We start from the raw sequence: 13,951 nt of genomic DNA, 5'->3' as shown, positions 1-13,951 counted from the left end.
TTTGATGTATGCTTTTCTTGAATTCAGCTATTAAATTCTTAAAATTTCTTAGACCTTTTAGTTTTAGCCTTTTGCTTCCTCTCTGTCTCTACACTTTTGCCTTCCCTATGCAAAAATATTTAAGTATTTTAAGATGAGTTTTCCTGGCAAAGCTCTCCAGACAACTGGTAATCCCTGGTCTGATGAAGTCTTAGTCCTGGTTAACCTAATCAGAACATTAATATATTAACACCAAACAAATCAAGACATTGGATACATTTTTATTGAGCCTTTTAGTTTACAACATGAGGTACAAGGAAAATCAGTTCTCTTTACCCAATATTTTACACAGCTGTAGTAAAATATTTTAAACTGCAAGGGTTTATTAACAGATTACATTTCTTAAAAGTTGGGGATCAAGTAAACAAGTTCTAACTTCTTGAATTTTCCAGTTGACTCTTCCCTTTAATAGTAACGAGCTCTAATTAGATACATACGTTTCCTTCAAGGCTACGTTTTATTGTTGCTGATGTCTTTAGATCTGAAGCATTACTATTTCAGTCAATATCCACTAATTCCACTTCAAAAATAAGTTTTGCATTTGGTGGAATTCTGTTGAAGAAGTCAAGGTAAATTTGATAAAAACTGCCTCTCCCCTTAACTCCCAATAACCTTAGTCTAAAATCAGAATTATGTATATTGAATACTGGGAATTAATGCCAAAGTGAGGGCTTTATAGTTGACTCAGAGGCTAATACATACTAACCCAAAGGTTCCTAAAAGTATTTTTGTGAATGAAGATCATAACCTATCAATATAGACTGACTAGTTAAGTTGATCTTGAACAATGATCTTCCTTAACTGGATGCCTCACTAGTACTCCCAAATTAACCACTACTTGATGAAGACTGTAAGTCAGTACTCCAAACCAACCCAAACCAAAAGATTTCAATCTAGCTAGGTATATGAGTCATATTAAATCAAAGTTCATATGAGGTAGCATCTGATATTTGTTGTGAATTTTCCTATGTTCAGTTCAGAGAAGATGATTTTTACCTGACTGGTCTTGAAAAACTTTACATGAGAGAGAGGGAGCTGTAGCTGGCCATCTGATTTTGATACTGTGAGAAGGCTATTATATTTCCAAGTAATTTTACCTGGTAAGAACTAGAATGGACTTACAATTTTTTTCCCTCCCAAACTTATTGTAACTGTTCCAATTAGTCCACTGAGAATGGAACCAACAACAGAAAAAACTACCTTCCCATTTATCTTTTGGACTGTTCTGGTCATAATAGACTGGAGTCATGGCTCTTCTCTTTTTAACATTCACAATTGGGCCTGTCAGAAAAGTACTGTCATCAGTCGTAATCACAAATGCTTATACTATGATGTTGGACACATGGTCTCCTTCCTTTCACAACTGGTAATCCCCAACATAGTTACATTTCTAAGCTTTGAGTACCCATTTAACTGCCTTAAATTATACGGTAGCATAAAATTACCAGGATCCGTATTTGAGTCCTAGAGTTTGCTACAGTTGTTTGTATTGAGCATCTTAACTCCTGAAGTAGTAAATCCTTCAAACACTGAAAGTAGCCTTCAAAGATGAAAACTTAAACCTCAGTTTGGGTCTTGAAAATTAAGAGCTTAAATTGCAAGAAAAAGAGATTCCAACCCAAATTAGAATATTTTGTACCAACAGAAAATAGTAACTATTGTCTATATTGGAGGTGTTGACACAAAAGCATTTAAATATCAGGAGGACTGGTCTGGACAGGATTCCTGACCTGGAGGTTAACCTAGACAGCCTCTTTCATACCTCAAGTGATCTTTCTTGGTGTTTTTTCTCTAAGTACAAAGGAAAAAAGGATACTTAGCATCAGGCTGTCCTTTCTTTCCATAAGCCCATTCTGGTTCAATCTCCAGTCGAGCCTTTTCTCCTTTACTCATAGTCAAGAGTGCTTCATCCCACTAAAGGCAAGAACATAAAATCAAAACTAATGATACTTTACAGAAAGTACATACAAAACCAGAAGAAAGGCAAGATTATGTAGAAAAAGGCATTCTGTTAACAGAATTTCATTATGTCCTAAGGTAATATCCTTGGGTGAGTCCCTAAATCTTTGTCCTTTATTTCCTCAATGAAAAAATTACGGACATATTAAACAATATTTAATGTAAATACTCGAACTCTTCAAAATGACACAGTGTAAAAGCACTTATGTAAACTGCAACATGTTACACATTATGGAAGTAGGTTTATTAGTACTATCATAAAAAATCTGTTACACTTTTATATCATAGTACAAACTTCTGAATTTATTTTTATAGGTAACAAGTACTCACTCTAAAACCATTCTAAGATTACCAAGTTGCAATAGTGGAGCATGATGTCACATAAAATAAACTACCTGCTAGAGCATTGAGAAGGTAAAACTATTCAAGGAAATGATAGAGGTTTTTGGGTTTCTGCTCCGTTTTGTGTAAATTTGGATCTTAAAACCAAGTTACCAAAAACAAATCAACATGATGCAGATACAGAATATATTACTGATATCACATACTCTGTTGAAATGTAACAATCATATATAAAGCTCAAAGGATATAGACCTGTCACATACTAGAAATTAAGAATATGGTTGACTAGAACAAATTTATCAGTAAGCAAGTTAGTTGTAGAAACAGCTTAACTTGCTATCAACTTGGTATAATCAGGTAGTATATAAAGTTATTTCAACTAATAAACCTTTAGTTTCAAGATGTTTTATATTCTATTTTGGGCTCTGGATATGATTGAACAATATTTTAGGACTTAACCAGAGTATAAAGAATAACACATTAAAGGTTTTCAATAACTGCATTTTAATAGGAGTTCTGGTTATTAACGTTTGATGTTCTGAGTAGAGACAATTTAAAGTAGTAAGTGGGCCCTAATCTGATTCAGTGAGGTGGATACCAGCCCTGCTCTTTCATCTCCTTCTGTACACTGCGATGGTCAGTAGAGCTCAAGCCTAACTCTCCCTTTTCTCAAAGTTTCGTGTGTAAAGGCATGCTTGTATTTGAAAGCTCTTCTAGTGTTTGAGCCTAAATTGTGAGAGGTGAGAAGGCTATGGGAACAGACTCTTGCTTCTATCAGTACTTCAGTCTTCAGTGGAATAGATATTTCACCTTTCTCAATCATGAATAAGTAGTACAACAGCTATGTAATATGTTACAACATTCTTACAAATTTAGAAAGCCAGACATTCTGACAATTACTTTACGAAGAAAAAATAATCAAAGGAGTAGGCATGGAAGGAAATGTTTGAGTTTTTACTATACTATGTGCTTTAGGTTATACCCATTTAATCTTGTAACAACCTTGAGGTATGCTGTACTGAGACCCAGAGAACTTAACTTGTGCCAGATTAGTTAGCAATGATAGCACTTGATTTGTCAGACTCGAAGATTGTTTTCATCATATCCCCAATCCTCTTTATGGCACCATACCACAAGTAGCAGGTGCCAGAATATGTACTAATTTATTGCCATTTCTTACTTACTCCTCTGATAACTTTGCCTATTCCAACCTTAAAACTTAAAGGCTTGGCATTTTTCTTCTTCTTTGAACCTGTAAAACAGATTTTCCTTATAATTAATGATGAAATTAAGTTCCAACTGAAAAACATAGTGATTTAAGTCTTTACATTGATTTCAGAATTGAACCATGAATTTATGCATCTGAAAAGAGAAAAATTCAGAAAGCCAGGTAACTCATCAAAGAAATTCTGGATGTAAAAATAACTATGGTCTAAAGGGGAGAGGGAAAGGACCTATATTTACACCATTAAAATAATACACTATTCTGCCTTTTGTATTGAATTTGGGACATAAACCAAGTTTAGATTAAGCCTCTGTATTTTGTGCTTTGGAATGACCAAGCCGTAAGTAGTGAACTGATAAAAGCCAAATTATTTACACGCAGCCGTAAGTAGTGAACTGAAGACCTCTTAGAAGTAAACTACACGTGCAAGACTTCTGGAAAAAAGTAACAGCCAAGGAAAAAGTACTGCCAACCACTGCTACCACACAAATATCTTGCAATGCCCGAAAACCAAAAAGCTAAGATTACACTTAGACTTACTGGTTTGAATATTAGTATCAAAAACAGTCCCGTCCTGTAGTGTTCCTGTATACCAGCAGTGAACAACATCTCCCTTTTTAGGAAAGTTGGTTTTATCTCCTTTTTTAAGAACAGATTTTGTATATTTTGGTGGACCCTAGAAACAAACAAAAACAACACACACAGAGTTGTTAACTCATACTCTTTTTTTAGAAGGATGATAAAGAGAATACTGATACAGCCAACTGTGACCTAAGTCCAGTCAGAGTTTCACAGATTTAGTAACAAACTATTTTGCCTCTGGTTCACCTCTCTTAGTTCAAAAAAACTCACTCTCTCATTTCAAGTTTGTGATGAGAATATTAGTAATTATCTATAATTTCAAATAACTTATAGCTTCTTTGGGAACCAATGCTCTTTTGACAAGATTAATTATTCACCAAGCCATAAAATGAATCCAGTTATTTCCCAAGGTTAGAAGTATCACTACAATTTAATTCCTATGAAATTATAAGGCATTAAATCATTGTGACATCTTTTCAAAGACTTGAGCTGTTTCAGGACCAATAATTATTACTAAATATTTTTATTATATCCATTTAGAATGAATACAGTAATGTTGCATCTGTTCCTGAACTTGAATTGAAAATAAGTTCACATAATGAATGGAATTATCTATAGAAATTACCATAAGAGGCATACTTCCTAGAACAAAGCAGGATTATCAAGGTCTTTTTATAAAAAAGTATAAGATTAATATAATCAACAGTGTGAGGAATGTATGTGAAGAAAGCAATTTCTTAGTCAAACTTAAGAATCTATAGAATTTTACACCATAGAACATCCCAAATGATTTATATAAATTAACTCTCAATTGTCACTAACTTATGAGGTAGGTACTATTTTTATCCCTATTTTACAGATAGGAAACACAAGGATAGAGTGGTTTATTGACTTGCCTAAGGTCCTAGAGCTCCAAAGTGTTTGAATAGGATTGGAAACCAGGCTGACTGGATATAAAACCCAAGCTCTTAACCACTTTTTTTTAACCTCTCAAGCATATATGGAATGTCACATACTATACAGTCATTTTCTATGTCAATTTATTTAACCTCACAGCAACCTGGCAGTCCTTTCCCCATCTTTTACAGAGAAAGTAGTAAGGCCTGGATAGGGTTTAAAGCCCTTCCAGTTCAGTCTAAGGATTGGCACTTTCAGCTTTATAAAGCTAGGCTACCTCCCTGAATCAAAAGTCACACCTATAGCTTGAGTGCAAAGTGTATTACAAAAGTCAGCATGAACTTTCTTCCTGACCCATTCCAAGCTTGCTTTAGTAAGAAATGTTACTGTAAGTGGTCAGAAGTCTACTGCTAGCAGTGTAAACTGGTGCCATCTCTTTGGAATGCAGTTTAAAAATGTTAAAAGGGTGATAAATAATAATTTTATTTATACAAATATATGCTCAAGAATTTGAAATTTAGGAAAAAATCTTTACACAGTTATTCAGTCACTGTTATACATAATAGCAAAATAGCCACACATTTATGATAATATAATACTCAGTTTTTAGTATTGTGGAAAAAGTCTTCCAAGATTAAGAGAAAAATCAATAGAAAGTTCTAACTACAGTAAAATCTCAATCACTTCAATAAATATACACATAGAAAATATTCAAAATGTTAAGTGTTCATTTCTAGGTGTTGGAATTATGTTTTCTATATTCTTTTCTGTTATTTCCTATTTTAGAAATAGCAGGTTATTTTTATATTAGAGAAATAAATGATTTTTAAGGACTATAGTTGACTTGAAATCTGTTAACATATAACCCAAATTAAAAAAAAAATAATTTTAATTAAAAGTATTTAAAAGCTACAAAATGAGGATGACTACATATATATATTTCATGTGAGGATATCAAGCCTTTATTAAAGAAAATTACATGTAACTATTTGAATGGATAAGGTATGATTAGCAAACAATAGCCACAGTTTAAAACAATGTCATTCCATTATTTTCCCATTTGTTGTCACAAGCTGCTTGGGCATGTTGTGCTATCAACATTAGAGGTCCTAGAATAGTGCAAAACAAATAAATTGGTGGCTATATCTCAGTCTTAATGGTGAAGGCATAAGCCTACTATGGCCTTGATTTCAGTGTTTCACGAAGTATCTTTTAGGGATCACCTATTCCTTGGCATTGTCAGAAGAAAAGGGGCCTATGGGAAACACTATGATAAAGTTAAATATGCCTCTATGCTGTAACTTCTCAGAGCTGTCATTGGCTCATATGCACTGTGACTCATCAAGTAGGAGACAAAAGCTTTTGATGATGCCAGAAAACCACCAGGAACTTCTGGGACCTATGTTACATACCTTGTAAAATGGTGCTTTAATTATTTGATCTTACTTTAGATTTCATTATAAGAACCTGATTGGTTCCTGGTGAGAGGTCAGATCAGTCCCAAGGCTATCCTGGAGTTATGCACTTGAATGAATCTGGCTTTAAGGTAATTTCCTGGCTTTGCAGCAATTTCTTAGTCCAGAGTGATAAAAAGAACTATATTCCTGAGACTAGGGCTAAACTAGATACTTCCAGACACAGAGATAAAGGAACTTTTGAGAGTAATCATTATAACTGCAATTAATTAGACCACATCGTGGCCTCTAAAATGAAAGTACAGCTGACCCTTGAACAACAGGGGGTTAGGGGTGCCAACCCTCTCTGTAGTAGAAAATCCAAGTGTAACCCACAGCTGGCCCTCCTTCTACATGGTTCCTCTGTATACGTGGTTCTGCATCCACAGATCTAACCAACTTGAGGATCGAGGATCATGCAGTACTATAATAATTACTACTGAAAAAAATCTGTGGGTTATAAGGACCTGTGCAGTTCAAACCCATGTTGTTCAAGAGTCAACTGTATATTACGTAAGTATCATTAATTCAAGAAATATTTGAGCATGTCCCCTGTGCTGGGAACTGGAGGTACAACGGCGGGCTGGCAGACCTGGTTCTGGCCCTTCCTCTAACAGAATACAGATGTGTATAATGTCATATGTTGAGACCTAGAGAGGAAGCACAGGGTGCTAATGTGAGAATGACACAGTGACACGACTTTGTATAGGCTACAGGCTGGTGGAAGCCTCTTTGAAGCACTGTTTTTACACAGTATCCTAAAGGACAAAAGAAGGTTACTTAGGCAAAAGGGGAAGGTTTACAACAGAGAATGGCATTTTCATAGCTAGCAAAGAGCATGAATATTGCCCAGTCTGCAAGGGAGGGAAGAGTAATGGTATGAGACGAGGCTAGAAAGACAAGTAATACATGTTGAGAATCTGGGTTTTTATCTTCGGGTCACTGAGCAGACAATTACCACTTTTAAAGAAGTTACAGAATCAGATTTGTGTTCTAAACAGATCAGTGTAACCTACTGTGAGAAACGGACAGAGAGTCAGAAATGAAGTGAGGAGACTTGTTAGGAAGAGGTTAGTAGTCTAGGTCTACGCTAGGATGCAAATGTTGAGAATGACAAAAGATGCAGTTTTGTGATATATTTATGCAGAATCAACAGAATGTGGTGATTAGATGTAAAGGAGTTACAAAGGATGAATCTCAAGTTTTTCGCTTGAGTATTTTTACACTTGGTTCTAAGTTCTGAGTGTGGGTTCCTGATTCAGCTTACACTTTCCCTCTTGTCTAACATTCATTCATACTTGAAAACTTCCCTCAATACCACTTAATACATAACAGACAATATACTACTATTTCAGAAAGCTTACTAGAATAGCCCTTTTGGGGCTGAACAATGAAGAAAGAGAATGAAGGCAGATTAGTTGAATGACTTTTCGAATATTCCAGGTCTGAGGCTTCGGAATGCTTGAAAATCAAAAAGGAAAAGATGAAGATTTGAAAAAGATGTCTGAGAGCCTTACATCTGAGGGAAACATGAGAAGGAAAAAGAACCAAAGATTCAGAGAACTTTTAAACTGGGGAGAAGAGAAAGATTACAATTATGTATGTTAATATCTTGGCAAAATAGAACACAGGAGTATATAATGGACAAAGGAGTAAAAGGGTTGCGAATTCCGGGGAAAGTGACAAGCAGTTTATGTAGGTAATGTGGTGGGGAACTGAGTAAGGGACAGCATAAGAGATGCTGAGTAGCAGTGAAACTAGAAAACATGCTTGGCTAATATTAAGCAGTAATTTATATGAAGCCCAGTGGAAAGTTTTATGATTATTCTTTACAGTGCTTGCTCTGCAGTCCCACAGCGTGAACAGAGAAAGCAGACAGCAGGGACCAGCAAAGTACTGGCCAAGAGATTATGGAATCCAGGCGCTAGGAAGACAATGAGATCACATCATTGGGCTCAGGCTGACCAGTTAAATGAAATGAGATGAAAAGAGGTCTTAAAGGATATAATTTAGAACCCTCAAAAGAGCTCTCTAAATTGTTTCCAGCCCTTACAGCCTTTAAATTTTATTTGTAACTCTCCCTCTTTTTTAACCTCCTAATGATATTATTACTGGCCGCCTCATACCTCCCTTACTCTAATTTTTGGGAAGGTACACTATATTGCCAATTGCTTTTGCCACCCTTTTAGTAATTATTATACCTCTATTTACCTTAGTACCTGTTCAGTATTTGCCTGGTATATATATGACATTTATCAAGTTATTATTATTAGTCTATCACTGACACTAAAACTGCTAGGAATGAGTAAGCTTAGTTACTAGCAAGATATTATCAAAAGTGGCAAGATAATAATCAATTCAGCTCGACTGAGGCTTTTCTAAGAGCTGTCCTTCACTCTACTAAGGCTGTCCATTTGCAAAAATGGTTTTATCTGGTTCTTCAAACCTTGGTACCAAAATATAGAACCTGGGTTAGGAAAGATGAGACAGATTAACCCACACTCAGCAGCCAGGCCCAAACTAACTATTCCTATTGCCAAGGACAACATCTATATTTAAAAAAGCTACAAATAATCAAAAGGAAGTTTCTTTCACTCAGTCCAACTTAGCTATAGACTAGGACCTTAAAATAGCTTTGAAAGCTCAGAAGTTCTGGCCAGACAGAGAGGCAATATGAAATACAAAGCTAGAGGAATTTCACAGGAAAGGCTTACTATTTGTAAAGCATTGGTTCTTAGGTTTTTTTCTTACTGAGTACTCCTAAGGGAGACAACACACTCCAAACCAGTGTTTGGCTCACTAAAAGTAGCCATACTCAACCACCCCTTATTATGCAAAATCAGTGCTATGAAACAAATACTTTTTCTCAAATTCCCATGAGAAATAAAATATGAATGTATTATATACAAACCTCATCTGGAGTCTCTTCAGACTTGGTTTCTTTGGGTTTATCTTCATTAAGCTTCACATTTTTCACCTGCTCGGACACTTTACTTATGCTTTCAGTACCCTTGAAACGCTGTAAGGAAAGTGGTCTAATATTTATCATATTCAGGTCTGGCCAAGAACAAAGGAAGAATCTTATGTTAAGCATTTTAATCATCAAACTATCTCACAAAATAAATGACTATCTCACAAAATAAATTCTGGCACGAGAACTATAACCTTTAGAAAGACCTAAGTCAGAATCAGAGATATGAATACTATTCAATCAACTACTTAATATTCTTTTCTTGGGAAAGATGGTCATTTCATAGTGAACATGTATTGGGGATTTTCTTAAAATTTGCTTTTCTAAAGGCTCAGCCTAGATCTAACCAAGACGTTAAGTTCATTAATGAAATGGAACTTACTTTGGATTTATAACTTTCCAGTGTCCTTGAGAATTTGCTTAATTTAAGCTACCAGGGAATCATTTTTAAAAAATCTTTTCCCTTTCAAAATATCAAAACATTCTGCCATACTGCAGACTAGCCTTGCTAAATTTGACAGTCCATTGTGATTACAGTTAAGAAAAACTGTAGGCAGAAAAACCATAAACATATTCTGCAAATAAATGCATTTAAAACTTCTTCTGGGAACAAAATATCTATAATGATATTCTGGTAGTAAAATGTAACAATACTCACCTTACTTTCAAAAAGATGGTTATAGGCTGTAACCAAATGGTCCTTGTTAGCTGTCTTGGCCACATTTTTAATGTTTCCTAGTAATTTATGTTCTGCAAGAAACTGTAAGGAACAAAGCTGGTTAGTCAAATTAATTTCCCTCATGTAAGAAAGGGTCTAAAATTAGAAAATGAACTTTTATGTTAGCAATTATGTTTTCAATCGTACTACTAATGATAAAAGAAATGGAACATTATATTTTATACTCCATAACAAAACAAGATTTAATGAAGATTAAAAAACATTTTGTATTCAAAGATTGGAGCTGTAATATTACATGGGCGTCACACTGGTGTGTATTAATCCTTTTCCTATCACAGAGCTCACAAAAAAGCACATTTATACAGCAAGCACACTTTGGTAACTGGGTGAAGCTGCTCCCGGGAGGATGTTACTTGGAGCATCCAGCCATGCTGGGTATAGCTATCTTGACATATCTGTTACCCATTCTTGGCATACCTGGAAGCACTGTTACACAATGCTGGATACACAGTGGTTAAGTGTGTGAACTATGGTGTCAGACCATCTGGGATAAAATCTTAACTCTCTAATTTTAGACATGGGACTAAGTTTTCCTAAAGACTCAGTTTCTACATCACAGCATTAATTACAGCACTGTAAGTCAGAGGCTTCCTGTAAGAATAAATGCAACAATTCATTTCCAGTCACACAGTAAAAACTCAAATATTACCTATTAGATTAACAAAATAATGTATTCAATAACTCAAACAACAGTAGAATTCCATTTCTCTAAAATATAGCACTAAGAAGTCCGATGAACACTAAAATACTACTACTTAAATATCAAATCATCAAAATCATGTACCTTCATCTCAAAATCATGTACATGGGGATTTTAGTAACTTCTTTATTTCCCTTACTTTATTCTGCTTCCTTTTCTGCCCTGTGGTCCTTGCTTGATTCCTCATTTTGTTACTTTCTCAAAGTTGTTCTCTGGCATCTTCTAACCTTCCGATAAAGCAGTTTTTCTAACACTATCACTATTGTAATTTTTTTTCTTTTTCTCTTTCCCTCTTAGAGAAATATGCTAAGTGATAAAAGCTCGTGGAAAAGGCTATTTTGACTAAACAGAAGTCATCAGTTGCTTCAGCACTTTACTTCTTTAGCAAGGTTCCAGAAAAATATCTGAATTATAAACATCTCCTTGATATCTTATGATCAATAAAATAGTGATTGTCAAATATAGGTTTAAGTATATGAATGAACACTGGAGAATATATACTTAAAAGATTAGTATGTTATAAAATATATTTTGATAATCCAGGTCTCTTCAAATTGTCCAAAGTGGGCCAGTTTTACATTAGATTCCACCTTGGGATGATTTGTTTTGTAAGAATTTGATGAATATAGTATTGAGGCATTACACGTTAATAAATGTCTGCTCTATTGTTTCAGTGAAATATGAATTGGCTTAAGAGGAAATAATTCCACTAAAGTGGTACAATAGTATAAATGGTATCCCTGAGACATGGTCTTTTATTTTTACCCTCGTATCCCCAAACACTGAGCATAGTTCTTGCTGTAGATGTTGTATAAGTATTTGCTGATGTGGGGATAATTATTCAGGAGTACGAGGCTGAAAGTTGGAGAATAATTATACCCCCCCTTCAAGAGCCCGCAAAATGAAAATAAACTACAAGCTTCTCAAAAGAGCCCAGAAACAATTTTTCTAAATGCAAGTTTAGAAATTAAGTAAAAAACTGTAGACAATCACATATAGACCACTGCTTCTAATTTCCTTAAGTGGGAGATGCTGCGTGCACACAAATTGTAGTTATTCAGTAATTAAGAGAGGTATGAATGATCTTAATTTCCGAAGGAAAAGAAGTCAAGTCTGACTTGTGACTAGAGGGTAGTTAAAATGGAGACTGTGCTGAAAAACGCAGGGCGTTCAGCATAAAGAATGCCAAATAGATTTCTTAGTTTGTTTATAACAATGGGGGACCACTGTACATGAAATGCGCATGTTAACTCCCCTAAATATGAAGGTCATTTAAAGGGTCGACATTTTAAAAGTTAAACCGCAATCTACGGATTTAAAAAAAAAAATCACACGCATTTGTGCTATTTAGTAAATGATGAGAAAAGCAAATCTCACACACGGTTCCCACCGAAATCTTCACATCCCCTCTCTTCCCTAAAAGCCCACACTCCCTTCACAAGGGTCTCATCCAAGCCTCCAGTCCTCCGGCCCCCGCCTCAGCCCCCAATTTCTCCTGGGTTCCTGTTTTTTCACGGCCTCCATCCTCACTCTAGGATCCCGATGAGGTTCTAAATCTGAGATTGCCGTGTGGCCCAAGAGATTCAGCGGCTCCACTCGCCCGAGCAGGGCGGCCCGAAGGGCGGGAGCGTAGCTCGGGGGGCGCACGCGGGCCTCTCGGGCCTTCCAGGCCACGGGCCGCGGGAGAGCGGGGGCGGGGGCGGGAGGAATACGGAATGTATGGGCATCTCCGAGGGGGGGGTGAAGTGTCCCTCTGCCACAACAGCCCGGCCGCCCCGTCGCCTCCGGTACCGAATCTGAACCATGATCCTGCAGAAACTTGATAATGTCCTTCTTGGGTAACTGCTCGCTGCGCAGCTGCTCCACGGTCCAGGCCCGCTGCGGAACGGCCGCCGCCATCTTCCCCCGCTGCCTCTGCTTTACTGAGCCAGCCCGCCTCGGGTCGGCATCGCTCCGCCCCCGGGGCGTGGCGCGGACCCCGCGCGGGCTGGGGGGCGGGGTCACTGCGCTACCCAGCGGGATTGGGGCCAGAGCTTGAGTGACGTAAAGGCTGTGCGCTGGGGCCTCTTTGTTGACTCCCGGCGAAGACCCGCTGATGTGGCCCGGGGAACTGACCACGCAGAAAACTGCAAGCTGTTGTCTACTCTTAAGTGGAACCCTTGTGAGCCGACGAACTCTGAGGGTTGTGATTGTTTACCAACCATTACCCACACCTGTTTATTACAGACAAGCTGCTATGCCTTTACAGCCTACAGCTTGTTTAAAGAAAACAACAGCATTCAGACATCTAATCTCATTTTATCTAGTTCCAGCCTAGAAATTCACACCTGAATTGGCTCAGTCCTTGTCCATCAGAACAACCCATATCCAACCACCTTCCTTTTAAAACTCACACAAATGAAACCAAAATACAATCTATCCCCCTCCCCTTCTGCAGAACAAACACACAGTAAACATTTGGTCTGAAAGCAAGTTCAGACACTTCACCAAATAAAACAATTTAAAGTAGCTACACGCAGGATAGCGCTTACTGGTGGTGGTGGTGGTGGGGTGACATTGTTAGTGCTCAAAACAACCTCATGATGTGTGTGTACTTTCCCTCAATACACGAGGAATCAAATCTACAGAGGTTACTCAAATTCGCCTGTAGACTGAGTAGAGAAGCCGGAGAATTCGGAGAAGCCGGGAATTGCATCCAAGTCTAAGGTAGAAAGCTATCGCTAGAGTAGAATAATACTACACTGACGCTTACTGCTCTGTATCACGTATGAAGGTGTAATGGTGGAGTATCTGGATGCCTTGCTTTTTTTCTTCGGGTTTTCCAACTAATATCAAGACCAAACCATTCACTTACCTTTTAACAATAGAAATACTAAGATAATGAGTTGCTACTCCTCATACTGCAAAGACACCTGGCATTTTGTTTTCACAGACTGGACAGAAATTAAGACAAGTTACTTAATTCTATCTAAACAGGTTTTTCACTTCATCTTCCAATTAAAAAGTACAACCAAGAACAAGGAATAAGGCACATTAGACGCTC

At 36.9% G+C, this 13,951-nt stretch overlaps 1 protein-coding gene across 2 annotated transcripts; it reads right to left on the bottom strand.

The window, feature by feature from the left end:
- Window positions 1–244: 244 nt before the first annotated feature.
- On the bottom strand, window positions 245–12,859 carry FKBP3 (FKBP prolyl isomerase 3). 2 transcript variants are annotated; one of them, XM_074365584.1, is made up of 7 exons: window positions 12,700–12,859; window positions 10,128–10,229; window positions 9,410–9,517; window positions 4,106–4,241; window positions 3,525–3,592; window positions 1,856–1,953; window positions 245–591 (listed from the first exon to the last, which is right to left on the bottom strand). In XM_074365584.1, exons 1-7 carry the CDS (start codon window positions 12,805–12,807, stop codon window positions 537–539), a joined length of 675 nt encoding a protein of 224 aa, XP_074221685.1. In that variant the 5' UTR covers window positions 12,808–12,859; the 3' UTR covers window positions 245–536. The 2 variants fall into 2 exon arrangements, with proteins under 2 accessions (XP_074221685.1, XP_074221684.1); XM_074365583.1 differs by having other exon boundaries at window positions 12,691–12,842.
- Between the last annotated feature and the right edge of the window lie 1,092 nt (window positions 12,860–13,951).

This window comes from Camelus bactrianus, chromosome 6 (assembly GCF_048773025.1).
Source record: "Camelus bactrianus isolate YW-2024 breed Bactrian camel chromosome 6, ASM4877302v1, whole genome shotgun sequence".
Lineage (NCBI taxonomy): Eukaryota > Metazoa > Chordata > Mammalia > Artiodactyla > Camelidae > Camelus > Camelus bactrianus.
This window is presented reverse-complemented; position numbering and strand designations above follow the sequence as displayed.

Excerpts from the sequence above, each read along its gene's own strand:
- FKBP3 (XM_074365583.1), bottom strand. The coding sequence starts at position 12,807 with ATGGCGGCGGCCGTTCCGCAGCGGGCCTGGACCGTGGAGCAGCTGCGC. Across the intron at positions 10,230-12,690 it reads GTTCAGATTCGGTACCGGAG|TTTCTTGCAGAACATAAATT; the intron begins GCGACGGGGCGG and ends TGTTCCTTACAG. Across the intron at positions 9,518-10,127 it reads ACCATCTTTTTGAAAGTAAG|CGTTTCAAGGGTACTGAAAG; the intron begins GTGAGTATTGTT and ends CTTTCCTTACAG.